Genomic DNA, 13,307 nt, shown 5'->3' on the forward strand with positions numbered 1-13,307 from the left:
ATATATACATATATATATAGACATATACATATACATATACACATACATATACATATACACACACACACACATATATATATATATATACACACACACATGCACTGTCTGTGTATATATATACATATATATATGTATGTGTATTATATATATATATGCAGATAGTGCGACAGTGCATGTCTGCATATTTTATATATATATATATATATATACACACACTGTCTGTGTATATGTATATATATGCACTGTCTGTGTATATATATACATATATATACATATACATATACATATATATATATATGTGTATTATATATATATGCAGATAGTGCAGTGCATGTCTGCATATTATATATATATATATATACACACACTGTCTGTGTATATGTGTATATATATACATATAAATAAATATTATATATCTTATATATATATATAGTATACATATATACATATACACAGATAGTGCATGCATTGTCTGTGTATGTGTGTGTATTATATATATATATATATATATATAAATAAATAATGTCGGGCATGGGTCGGGATCGGGCATGGCCAAAATTGGTCCTAGGTGTCGGGTTTCGGGTCGGGCTGACCCAAAAAATGGAGTCCATGCCTGCCCAAGAGGTCGGGCAGGGCCGGGCTCGGACCTAGGCCCGCGGGCCAAATGGTGACCCCTACTATTGTGTTACGTCTTTGTCATGGATTTAAATGTTATCAGATTATTTTGTTGAAATTGTTAACAATTGTTGTTATATATACATATATGTCTGACTTTGTGTGTATATATATGCATACTTATCTATATTTTTAAAATTTTGGTACATGATAGTCATAACAATAAAAAACATAATCTCACTTTTTTTTAGTTTGGTTCATTACAATAATAACAAACAAAGGTAATGGTATTACACCAGTAATGTATAGTCGTAACAAACAAGAGTATTGAATACTTGGGTAAATTTTACCCTTCTTTACCAAACAAGGGTAACACTTATTCTCCATAATTGTTATTACCCTTGTAACATTTACATGGATAACAAATTATACCCCTAAATTCTTACTGTTGAATATATGTTTGAGTGATTACAACGGCATGTTTAATTAAACTTTGATCTATTGATTGTATCGAGAAACCTAGGTGCATATGCCTACTTGATTAGTTTAGGAATTCAAGATTTATATTAAACTAGTTCAATTGTGCTTATTTGATGATTTGATTATTGAACTAACGTGGACTAATTGCAAGAAACCCTAAAAGGGTTTACATAGCATGTCTTGAGTATGATTTGTGTGTAGGGTGACCAAAACGTAAATTGGTCCTAATGTCATCCTTGACCAACATTAGTGAAGGCTTAATCAGTGTCAAACATGATTAAGAAAGTCAATTTCGTGGTCAACATAAGTCAAGTTTTGCCAAAGATGTCTTGGAGCTTAATTGGGATCAATTGAAGTAAAATTAACTTTCTAGTCAAAGTCAGAATCGACGGACGTGACGTGGCGGCTGACATGGCATTGTTGACATGGCATTAATGACATGACATTGTTGACATGGCATTGATGACATGGCAAAGAAGACAAGTTAACCATAGTTACATCTTAACTAGAAGACTTGGAGCCAAAAGAGAAGAGAAGGAAAAGTTAATTTGAAAGGAGGAGACAAGAGGTACAACAAGTCTTATGACAAGTTTTTCTCTTCACATGTGTGGGAAGCTTTATTTCAAAACCATTTCTTTTTCCCACCAAGACACTCCACATCCAATGGATCATATTCTCTCTACATCAAAATCACATTTTAATCCAATGGCCAAAGATTCAAGCTTTATTCTTATCTCTCCTACTTTACATCCTATGGCCAAAATTGAATCTTCATTTGATCCAAAGGCCATCATTTATTCCACCTAAGAGACAAACTTTTCTCAAGTCAATTGTTGTATCTTTCAAGATGCCTCTAAAGTCTATATCCATCCAAAAGCCATGATTTACTCCACCTAAAAGACAAACTTTTCTCAAGTCAATTGTTGTATCTTTCAAGGTGGCCTCTAAAGTCTATATCCATTCAAAAGCCATGATTTACTCCACCTAAAAGACAAACTTTTCTTTAAAGTCAATTAGTGTGTCTCTAACGTCTATATCCATCTAAAGGCCATGATTTCATCCTTTAAATCCAATGGCTGAAATTTCAAGAGACCATCACTTCATTTTTACTATAAAGCAAACACTAGTTTCTTGGCTCTCTACACTTGGCCGAAAATTACACTCTCTCTCTCTAGTGTTCTTCATCTTCTAAGCTTTCATTCTTTCACTCATTCATTCCTTGATTACATACTTGATTTTGAAGAGAGATCATATACACTAGCCAAGCAAAGCTTTATTGTTACTCTTGAGCCTTTCAAATCTGATTTTCATCATATTCTCAAGAGTCATTTCCTTTGTGATATAATCTGGTTTCCAGCACTTCTAAGGCTACATTCATCATCTCCATTTCATCATTCAAGCCTTGTGATAACTGATTTTCGTTGGTTGTTACACTACTCAAAGTTTCACAAACCCTAACAATCAAAAATCTCAAATCTGAGTTTTGTGCTTACCATTCCCATTCCAGCTTTTCAAGAGCTTCATTTGAGCCTAAACACTTCCATATCTAGCTACTCAAAGAGCCATACCTTGAGCTTAAACTACTTCTCTACCCGGCTGCCATAAAGAGCCTATTTGAGAGTTCAACTTGTTAATTTGTGTTCTCGGTGAGACCGAGGTGTATTGTTGATAAGAGTTTGTGTGGTGAGCTATAAACCACACGGTGTGTAAAGTTTGGTGTTTGAGCTACAAAAACACTGGTTGTATGAGTTCCGCTTGACTCGGTTGAACAAGCTATAGTGGAGTGTTTGAAATTCCCAAGTGGGACTTGGGGAGTGGAGTAGGCTTGGGTTAAGCCGAACCACTATAAATCTCTTTGTCCTCTTTACTTTACAGCAATTTCATTTTAACATATCATACTTGCATTGCATACTTGAAATTGGACATCTAGGGTGATAGAATCAAGCTTGTGCATACATTTGTTGAATCTGATTTTGTGCTTCATTATAACTTGTTTTGGTGTGCGATATTCATTTTCATCATTTGACTTGATTCTTGTTGTTAAGTTTGATTTATGTGATTATCTTTGTATACATTTATATTCAACTTATTTAAATTGCTTCCGCTTAGGGTGAAACTCAATTGAAATACAAAAAGAGGTGACTTAGTCTAAATTTGATTAAAATCACAATTCACCCCCCCTCTTGTGGTGTCATCCGATCCAACACTTACCCCCATACCAAACGCATCATAAACCTTATTGCAGCAGAGATCCAGAGATCCATCTTCTAATACGAACAACATCAACTTGGATAATACACGAGAAAGAGAATGCAGTGATATCAGAGTCCCGAAGAACAAGTGCTCTATCCACAAAATCCATAAACAGGGTTCTGTTGGAGTCAAGTCCAATGAAATTGAGACGGGGAATTGATATCCAGAGGTATTCCCATCTTTTTGATAGAACGCTTGTCTGTACAGCTTCCTTTGTTGGAAGGAACGAGATAATGTGTTGAAGGACTACATCAGGTAATTTTCCTAAGCTTTTCTCATTCTTATCCACATCTACCTCGTCTCTTGCTTTCTGTCTTTTGGGTGTGCTTAATCCATCCATTTTCAAATAGTTTCCCCTAATATGCATGCTGTCAATAAAAAATTCCAGATTAATACAAAAGAAATCTTTTTACCCAAGAAAAATTACAATCATTCTCAAAGTCCTGGTAAATACAAAGATCTACAATTTCTCTATGGAACTTCAGAAAGTAATAACTGACAGTACGATATCTGCTACTAAAGAGAACGACAGATAGGAAATGAAAAAAGAGACTTCTCATTCACCGATAATTTATCAAACACCTCTCATGCATACAAAAAAAATCCAAATTTAACCGTAAGTGAAAATCTTTGAGGCAGTTTGGGTAGTGACTTTTGAAGCATACCTGTCGACCAGTGAGAAAAACAGTTCAAGACTGCATTCTGAATCGCCGAGCGCTACGGATGGCTCGTTTTGTTTAGGGTTTAGGCGCCAGAGACTAGAAAAGGCGCTAAAACCTGTGCTTGCGAAACCTGCTTCCGTGGGAAACAAAATATGTAGGCTTAAGCCTTAAGGGGATAACGTCCTTATTGGGCTACCAGCCACCACAGTAAATTATGTCCATGGGTTTCTTTAAGGACTTGATTCTTGCTATCATCATCCGTTTCAACAGAGATATATTTAACTAGTTTTTTGAAAGAATTGGTTTAAGCGATAAAATCATGGCATAGCTTTGCAACTAATCAAATACTTTAAAGAGGTAAATGTTAAGACTTTATCCCGTATTGGATTCACAATAACCTAGAAGAATGATAAGATGAACATTAATTGTACCTCATTTTTTACTCCATTAACACTTTAAAAACACACTAGAGCTAGAGTGGGGTGTACTTAGTAAAAAAATTGATGCAAATAATGTTCATCAACATAAAATACCTTGAAACAATGATTATTCATTAGATATATCTTATCTTTGGGCTCGGTTATCCATTTTGGGCTCATAATATATTAAATCGAAACTTTTTCGAGCCCAAGAAGGTTCTTTAACATTATGTCATTAAGAACACTTTTCAAACTAAAAAACCGAATACTCCAATGATTTTACGGTCAATTTTAGTATTTTTATGATTTGTTTTCCATTAGGAAGTAGTTTAAGGTTTGATTGAGATTTCTCTATTTAATGATTGTAAGCTCAACTCTCATAATAAGAACTTTTGACCATTATAATTGAATTGGAGAATTTTTTTTTTCTTTTCCCTAATTTGGAAATTTTTGATGGATTGCAGGTCAACAGAAGATGTCAAAAGTTTCCCAAACTTCACTACACCAACAGATCAGAAAGCCATAACTTGACATGATTCAAAAAAGAGTAATTCAAAGCAACAAAAAAAAAAAAGCTGACTTCTCTATGGAAACCTAAACATAGTTGATTTCACAAACTTCTTCTGCTCACTTACTTCAACTTCCAAAGCTTTGGGCCACAAACACCCAAACCATGCACATTCGCCAGTTTTATGGACCAAACATGCATGCTTACAGGCACGAATGAACCATTAAATTGTAAGACTAGGAAAACCTTAACAGACTGCTAAAAAAGACTAGGATCATGACCCTCTTTACTAAAAACAAAAATTTGACGATCTTCTGATGCTTTTGGGAGATCAAGTAGCACTTTCTTAAGCTTCTCCATATATCCACCACCTTCTGTTGCATATACTATCAGTTTTTCCAACACAACGCATCTCTCGAGAAATCTCTCCATCGCATCGATAAATAGCATCCGACTTCCATGAACCCTGACTCGAACAGTTTTGAGACGAGACAAGAAATCTGGAGTTAAGGATGCCATTATCCCTTTATCATAATTATAATATGAAGAGACTGCGATCCCATAGTATTTCAAAACATTTTCAGTGTTTCATTAGTAAGTACGCGGCACAAAGTCAAACGCGATAGAGAAAATATGCAGATTTACCATTTTATAACAAAGATTCTCATGACTCGAAAAGCATGGAAATATCTTCATTAGTGCTTCACAGTCGACTTCTGAGACATGATTACTGAATGTGAATGATAGGGTGGACAGATTCCTGAAACATGGCATATATGGTAGAAGATCTGCCGCATGATTAAGTCCCTGATTCCAATATAAAAAGATATCGAAAAACAAAATAAATAGTCATTACTACTACAAATTTTCATATAAACCTTTCTGCAAAGTAATGGAAGGAACTATTACTGCAAGATCAGAGAAAAGCAAATACCTGGACTGTGTCATTTGAGAGTATTAACTGTTTCACGTTAGAGATCCCATTCAAAAGCTTATATAACCGATCGAAAACTATTCTCGGATGTTCAAAACGTTTTGTTCTTCTCGAATGAATCTTTGCCTCATTTAAAGGTGGCGAGTCATATACACAATAGTCATTTAAGAAGTCCCCATTATAATCGAAATAATGAAGAGAAGGTGCAAAAATCATGACCTCGCAATCATACAGTTCGCCATGGCAGTTCCGTAGACATTCAGTTATTTCCAATTTCCACAGCTTAGGAGTACGAAGACACACTCTAGACAGATTGGTCCAGTCGCATTCATCAAAACAAATTGTCTCAAGAGCCGGGCAGCCAGAAAAGAACTTTTGAGTTGAGTCATCGTCAGTACACGTTACCATACAAGACGTAAATGTTTGAGACTTGAGAGACAAATAGAAGGAGGAAATTTGAGAGTGGAAGGCATTAATAGATCCAATCTAGTAAGAGATGCAGAAACAAAGGCTCTGAGGCAATTGAAGATGTTCTTCGGCTTCTAAAGCAACAATCTCCAGCTCTTCAACATTACGCCTTACTACAGCAGCTATCAACCCTTTAAAGCAAAGTTCATCAACAGCCCCATAAAATTCAAGAGAAAATTGTTTTATGGCAGAGCTACTAAGAGAAATCACTCGATGCGCATACTCCATAAAGTGATAGCCCTCACAATAACCTTCTCGAAAGTCGAAATTGGGAATGGAGGTCCAGAGATATTCCCATCTCCTAGATAGAACGCTTGTTTTCACAGCATCATCGGTTGGGAGGAAAGAGAGAATGAGTTGCAGAATCTCATCTGGTAACTCGCTTATGCTCCTGTTGCTGTTTGATTTACTCCTTACGTTCCTGCTCAATGAATCCATTTTCAGTAGCTAATTTGTCAACAAAGTAGAGTGTAACTATGATGCTTGGAAGGGAAAACGAGAATTTATATAATGGGGTGCTTGCATGCTTTACGCTGCAATAGAGAACATCAATGGACGTCCAATATTGATATTCTCGATAATCTTGAGATACCAAGAATCATAACCGAAGCAGAAGTCCTTGGTATCCCTGCATCATCCTCTGAGTTGAGTTGACGATTCATATTCTGTTTCTCGTGAAAGTGACTGCCTAGAAAAGCAGATTCTACAATAAGTAGGCTTAAGTCCTTATTGGGCTACTAGCCCACCACCGTAAATCAAGTCCATGGGTTTCTTTCTGTTTTTCTTCGAGGGCTTGATTCTAATGGGCCCTGTGTCTAGTACTAGTACTACTCGGATTAACAGTTGTTCTTGGTTGGATTATTGTCGTGTTGTTTCTTTTCTTGCAGTTTAGTTTTCGTTGCTATAAATGAAAAATTTTGAAGGTATCATCATCCGCTTCAAGAGAGAGATATTGAACTGGTTGTGGTTTAAGGATAAAGTCACAGCATTGCTTTGCAACTAATCAAACATTAAAGAGGTAAATGTTAATTATATCACATATTGGATTGACATAACTCAACATATTGACATATAAGCAAAAGTTTAGTCTCTCTCACACAATCAACCTGTGTGCCGAAAAACTAACAAAACCTTTAGGCCATGCATCGATTACCCGTTGAGAAGCCGGGCTAGATGTTGGATCAGAGACTACAATATTGGTTGTGCGGGCCTTGTGCTCCGTTGCGCATTATGATTCTCCATCAACGCATTTTAATTATGAGCCTAATAACCATTGATGAAAGCCCAACTAGTTTGAAAGCTGACTTATCTACTCAAATCGTAAACTTGTGTTTACTGCGAGTCAACAAATAATCATTTACAGTCCATGGAAAGTAATAACTAACATTCGACTCATGTTCACGTTCAATTAAGAAGGACATGGGGTGTGAAACTGTTTTTCCTATCTCGCGAAGCTTTAGAGAATTCTGTTAACTCTTTGAGCATGATTGCCTTATCTGAGTTCCATATATATTAGGGATGTTAAAAAAATCATAAAAACTGAATTGACTGTCAAATCGATTGATTGGTCGGTTAAATTCATGTCAGAAGACCAAAAAATCAACAGTAACCGAACTTTTATACCCCTAATATATATTTAGGACAAGATATAGTTAGTTGTTTTCCTACATCGGTTGCCTAGAGGAAAATCATGTGGTTTACAACCATGCACCATTTCCTTATCATTTGAGGCGCCTTTTAAAGGACAAAATCACATGGGCCTTGGACCCAAAGTGTGGATAATACCTCAAGTAGATTGGGCCAAATTTTCTCACCTCATTCTTATACTTCTCTCCTTTTTCAAATTACAATATAGTATCAAAGTATAGTCTTGATCCTATAAAACCTCGGCCAATTTGGGTCACCTATTGAGCCTTTCAAATGTCCTTATGCATAGACCACCCACATGGTGAGGAGTACCACATAGACCCTAACATATATAGTCCACTTGTTGGGTCTCGAATAATCGAACCCACAAGTGCGGGGGAGTGTTGTCCCATATCGGTTGCCTAGAGGCAAACCATGTGGTTTATAACCATGGGCCATCTCTTTACCACTTGAGGTGCCTTTTAAACGACAAAACCACACCGCCTTGGGCCCAAAGTATGAACGATATGGCAAATGGATTGGGCTAAATTTTCTCATCTCATCCTTCTACTTCTCCCCTATTTCAAATTACAACATTAGCAGCTAAGGAGTGTAACATATATTTTTCATCTTGATAGTGCTATAAGTTGTGAAACTAGGATCTGATTTATGAAATTTTGTTTTCTACCAAAGGAAACTCTAGATCAAAAGAAGTAACAATGCTTCTACAAAACCTTGAATAATCATCAGTGATGACTTTCCATCAGCAAGATGATCACAAGTGTGAGTAGTACTACTTGAACAAAACCTACATGATAATAATGCCTATTTGCTGCTCCCGTTGGAAATTGTGTTGGAAGAGAACATTCCTCCCCATTGAACAATATTCTTGTAGGAAAACCATCTCCCTTTGGTATATTCAGTTTTGGGATATCTTTTTTTGTAAAAGAAATAACAGTTTGTTGCTTCCCTGGTACTCTTGGATCACCTAGGTCTGTTCCATTTGTCTCTCCCATCAAATAAACCATCCCCGGTACGCCTTGCAAGAAAATTGTGTTGTTAAGCTGTGGAAGAAATGTACCATTGAAAGAGTAGGCCTTTTGATAACCACGACCGGATCTTTTCAACTGAATCGCGACGAACCAGTTCTCGAAATTGATTTCTTCCCAGTTGAATAGTGTGATTCTAGCAGTCCATCCGTTTCTGTAGTCGGTGGAGACATGCCAATTTATGCTGACTCCACAGTTATCACCACAAGGTAGAGGTTTAGGGATGTGAAAATGCTTTAGCTTTGCCCAAGCCAATGTCTTTACAGTCCGGTTTTCGAAGGGAACGAGAAGAGTTTCCGGTGGGACGAGCATTGCTCGTGCTTCTGGATTGCATTTTGTTTTGTCTGGACATCCGCAAGCACATGTATTGCAAGGTATGACGGATTCATTGTAGTAGGAAGAGAAGGAAACACAGCATCTAGAATTACTTTTTGTTGGCTTGGAGATGTTGCAGACTACTTGCCAACTTGCAATTGCAATGCTTATAGCCTGAAGTCCACTTGGTTCTGGGAATTCTGTTGGATCAACTCTTATTGCAGGTCCACATTTATAATCCGGATTAAGCACACCGACGATTTTCCATTTCTCTGGTGGATACAGCGCCGTTCGATTCAAATCAGGAGGAAGTTTAAACACTTGCATTTGGAAAACAGCCTTCGATTCACCCGCATCCATTAGAGATGGCAAGAGACTACCATTTCTGCAGCAATAAGGAATCTTCCCGATTTGGGTATCGTTATATCTCTCGCGAGGCAAATCAGAAATCACTGGCTTCTTTTCGCAATTCAAGACTTTAGAGAAGTCCATTTGTCCATAGTATTGTCCTGCAGGACCATATATGCAATCTGAATAGTCTATTTCTCTTGTGTAAGCTCCTTTCATCGAGTATATGAATTCGCCTCTCATCCATTCCCACGTCAAGTTCCAGTGATCGAGACGTCCTAAAGGATGATCATTCTCTATGGTGATTTGTGCCATATAGTTGTTCTCATAGGCCTGGATGATATCATAGGAAATTGAAAGATCACCGGTCTGTCTTGGCAAGAACTTTGTTGTTAGATTCTTGGCTTCGAATTTTGGATCCTTGACGCAACATACATACATTGAGGTCTCTGCAGATCAAATCCAGCGAAAATTTTTAGTACTTTTGATAACAAGAACTGAAGAAAGCAAAGGAACAGACGATGGCATCGACTACTTACTCTTACGAGTCGGTGCTGGACATTTGAATCCATCGTTTACAAGTTTGATTGTTTTAGGCATTGGAATAGCTGGTGGCTTCAAACCGAACTGAGTCCCGCTTATCTCAATTCGAGCCTGAATTTGGTTTAAATCTCCTGCTGTATCAATCGATGTTTTCAAATCCGATTGAGGGTATCCTGAAAGGTAGCTCCCATTGCCAACAGCAGCAGGAAAATCATCCCCATTCATCAAAACAGCTCCACCTGCATTGACTAGAATCTCCCTATATTGAAACCCAATAAACATTTTCCATGCTTTAAGCTCAACCGTGCCTGTATTCATTATAGTTGCTGTTGCATTGAAGGCCCATGCTTGTGCTGATACATTCTTCACTTTCGGATACTCTTTCGTTCGCGAAATGAAGTCATAGGACAAGAAAATTCCGTTGCAGCTGTCTAAGGCCTTAGGCGGGGCTGGCGGTGGCTCTTCGTCCTCGTAATCTTGGCCGGTACACAAGTCTTCTGTGAAGAAAAGCAGAAGGAAAATGAATGCTAAAGATCTCCATAACAAGATCATACCTTCCTGGACGTAAAAAAAGCTAAAATTCCGAAAAATGAAACATTGATGTCTAAAACATATGATTGTGAATTGTTTCAGGGTGATTGAGAGTTTGCCACATCCAGTGAACTGCAGAGAGAGAATAAGTCAACTAAAACCTCCTCCTCTAAATGGTGCGATGTATTTGGCGGGTATTAGGAGGAGCAGGTGGTTAACGGTAATTTAAATTTTGTAAATCTGGTGTAAAGCTAAATGACGATTTTGGCCCCATCTTCACGTCTTATTGTCTTAAGGTCCTCCTGGCTTCCATAGCTTCTCTGTTTCATTACCCTGCAAGAGACAAATATTTCATTTTCTTCTTGCCTAGAAATACTTTTCGCAGTAGCAGATGTGATTCTTTTGGTAATGGAGAACAACCCTTTGGACAAGGCACTACGCTCAAAACTCGGTTGCTAATGAAAGCACATCAAAGACAGTTTCTTGCTTCGGCTCCTGTTATAGTTTTAGGCATATGTATCCCATCAAAGCCAAAAAAAAAGTTCAATGTTGATTTGTTCTAACTAGTTTTTGCAATCAGTATATCCACTAATAAAAGCATGGCAGCATCTCTGACTTGAATCATGGGCGTATGCGATGATCTTGCTAGCGCTATGAAGTCTGAGATTTAATTTATGGTAAATGAGATGGGGAAGATTGAAGCACAATATAGCAGAGCAGGTTCAATAGTTCCGGAAACAAACTGGGAAACTACTCTTGTTTTCAACTATTGATGATTCACAATGAATTGATTTAGAGCATGACAGGAACCATATGCTCATTAAGGCATTAACCTCAGCGAGACAATCATCCATCCACACCTTCGTGCCCAAAAGAAGTGTCCGGTGCATTACATGTGAATCCAATATCATGCACGCATTGCTCATTAGACTTGAAATCTACGTAACTCATTAGAATCAAAACTAATAAACAGTAGAGTTCCCAGTTTAGTAGCATGCACCTGAACTTGCAGCATTGCAAGCACGGACAACAAAACTCTAGAAGGTTGGCACGACATGATACAAGTCATATGCTGATCATGATTCTGGACAAACAACATCTAAAGCTTCATCAGAAACAACATTTGAGAATGACCAACAATTGGATTTGTTCCACCTGGAATTCAGTGGGGTCGAGTATGAATTTTTTTACTTGACTTCCCATTTCTCTCATAGAAATGAATGTTTCTTTCCAAGAACTATATTCAAAGAGTTCACTTCATTCAAAAATAATTAATTAATTAATTAATTACACAGATAAATTTGAAACCCACAGACCATGAACTTCAGTCTATTGGAACATTGCCATCAATTTCTTTTATTTTGTACTGAACAGTAACACAATTGTGTGCCAGAAACACAATGCTACATAAAATTCACAGGAAGGACTCCGTAATTTGAGATTTTAGCTGCCTTCCAAAACCATAAAGCCTAAATCTTTTTCCTGAGCCAGCAATAGTCTGAATGAAGATATTTTTTTCATATCTTGAGACAGACTTTCTAGGACAGTTGGCCAAATTAAAAGTAAAAGGAATCAACTACATCATTTCAACTCAGGTTTTAAAAAAATAAAGTAATTAATTGCATCGACTTTCAGAACTAGGAAGACAATGAGAACTTAGAATATCCTTACAAGTCTGAACATCATCGGACACAATTATGGTCGTGAAATCTCAAAATTTATAAAACTGGGAACAAAAATTGGAACATCAGTCAAGCAGCAAGTAGTAACAAGATAAAGTTCTGCTGTGACTGACTTTCTCATAGCAAAGTGGTACGCTGCAAACATGAAAAATCAGTGCCTAATAAGTTCAACAAACGAATAACACTAACAAAATGATCACCTCGTGTTATTTGAGATCTAAATTGCATCCTCACTAGCTTCAATCCAGCACCCCAGCTTGAAGGCTAGAAGCCATGAACCTCATACATATTCCTTTTCCAATTATCCAAGTACGCAACATTCCCCAAAGCCCAAATCGAAATTATAAGAGAGATGATCATGATCACCCTCTGTGCTATGACATTTTTCACTCTCACAAACACACGGGTGATTAAAGCCAACACCAATCCACCACCGTGTACAAGAATCTACTGCGAATCCCTCAGCTCCCAGCTGTCAGCTGTGTCCCCGACTCTTGATGGAAGAATATCAGCTTACTTGGATCATATGTCATGTCAAGATATGACCTTCTTGGTGAGAAATGGATCCATTATCAACAAAAGGACGAGGATGAAGACCATTGGTTTTCGAAGGGTGACGGAGGGCAACGGACGGGCCCGACCGTGATCTTCGTCTCAACGACTTCAGCCATGGACTCGGCAATTCGCCTTATTTCACCATGGTCCATCCGATCAGCATCCTTCAAGTTGTGGACATTTGGGCCAACTAGCTGGAGGTTGAGTTCGAGACTGCCATGGAGGTGGGTAGCGTCGAAGAAGATGATGAGATAGTATGAGCAGGGGGTTTGTTAGAGGTGAGGCAACGAGAGACGGAAACGTCATTAAGGTGGATCAC

At 37.6% G+C, this 13,307-nt stretch overlaps 3 protein-coding genes across 3 annotated transcripts; all 3 read right to left on the minus strand.

Annotated features, from left to right (window-relative positions):
* Positions 1-5,528: 5,528 nt before the first annotated feature.
* Positions 5,529-6,279, minus strand: LOC119987797. Its single transcript, XM_038832710.1, has 2 exons — positions 5,872-6,279; positions 5,529-5,744 (listed from the first exon to the last, which is right to left on the minus strand). The coding sequence occupies exons 1-2, from the start codon at positions 6,277-6,279 to the stop codon at positions 5,529-5,531; spliced, it is 624 nt and encodes a 207-aa protein (XP_038688638.1).
* Positions 6,280-6,357: 78 nt separating this feature from the next.
* LOC119987799 (F-box protein At1g19070-like) lies at positions 6,358-6,777 on the minus strand. The gene has a single exon (XM_038832711.1). It carries the CDS (start codon positions 6,775-6,777, stop codon positions 6,358-6,360), a length of 420 nt encoding a protein of 139 aa, XP_038688639.1.
* Positions 6,778-8,631: 1,854 nt separating this feature from the next.
* Positions 8,632-11,469, minus strand: LOC119989127 (COBRA-like protein 10). The gene is made up of 2 exons (XM_038834453.1): positions 10,217-11,469; positions 8,632-10,126 (listed from the first exon to the last, which is right to left on the minus strand). Exons 1-2 carry the CDS (start codon positions 10,770-10,772, stop codon positions 8,712-8,714), a joined length of 1,971 nt encoding a protein of 656 aa, XP_038690381.1. The 5' UTR covers positions 10,773-11,469; the 3' UTR covers positions 8,632-8,711.
* Between the last annotated feature and the right edge of the window lie 1,838 nt (positions 11,470-13,307).

This window comes from Tripterygium wilfordii, chromosome 21 (assembly GCF_013401445.1).
Source record: "Tripterygium wilfordii isolate XIE 37 chromosome 21, ASM1340144v1, whole genome shotgun sequence".
Lineage (NCBI taxonomy): Eukaryota > Viridiplantae > Streptophyta > Magnoliopsida > Celastrales > Celastraceae > Tripterygium > Tripterygium wilfordii.

Coding starts and splice junctions, on each gene's coding strand:
- LOC119987797 (XM_038832710.1), bottom strand. CDS start 6,279: ATGGTAACGTGTACTGACGATGACTCAACTCAAAAGTTCTTTTCTGGC. Junction 5,745..5,871: donor TCTCAAATGACACAGTCCAG/GTATTTGCTTTT, acceptor TATTGGAATCAG/GGACTTAATCATGCGGCAGA.
- LOC119987799 (XM_038832711.1), bottom strand. CDS start 6,777: ATGGATTCATTGAGCAGGAACGTAAGGAGTAAATCAAACAGCAACAGG.
- LOC119989127 (XM_038834453.1), bottom strand. CDS start 10,772: ATGATCTTGTTATGGAGATCTTTAGCATTCATTTTCCTTCTGCTTTTC. Junction 10,127..10,216: donor TCCAGCACCGACTCGTAAGA/GTAAGTAGTCGA, acceptor TTTGATCTGCAG/AGACCTCAATGTATGTATGT.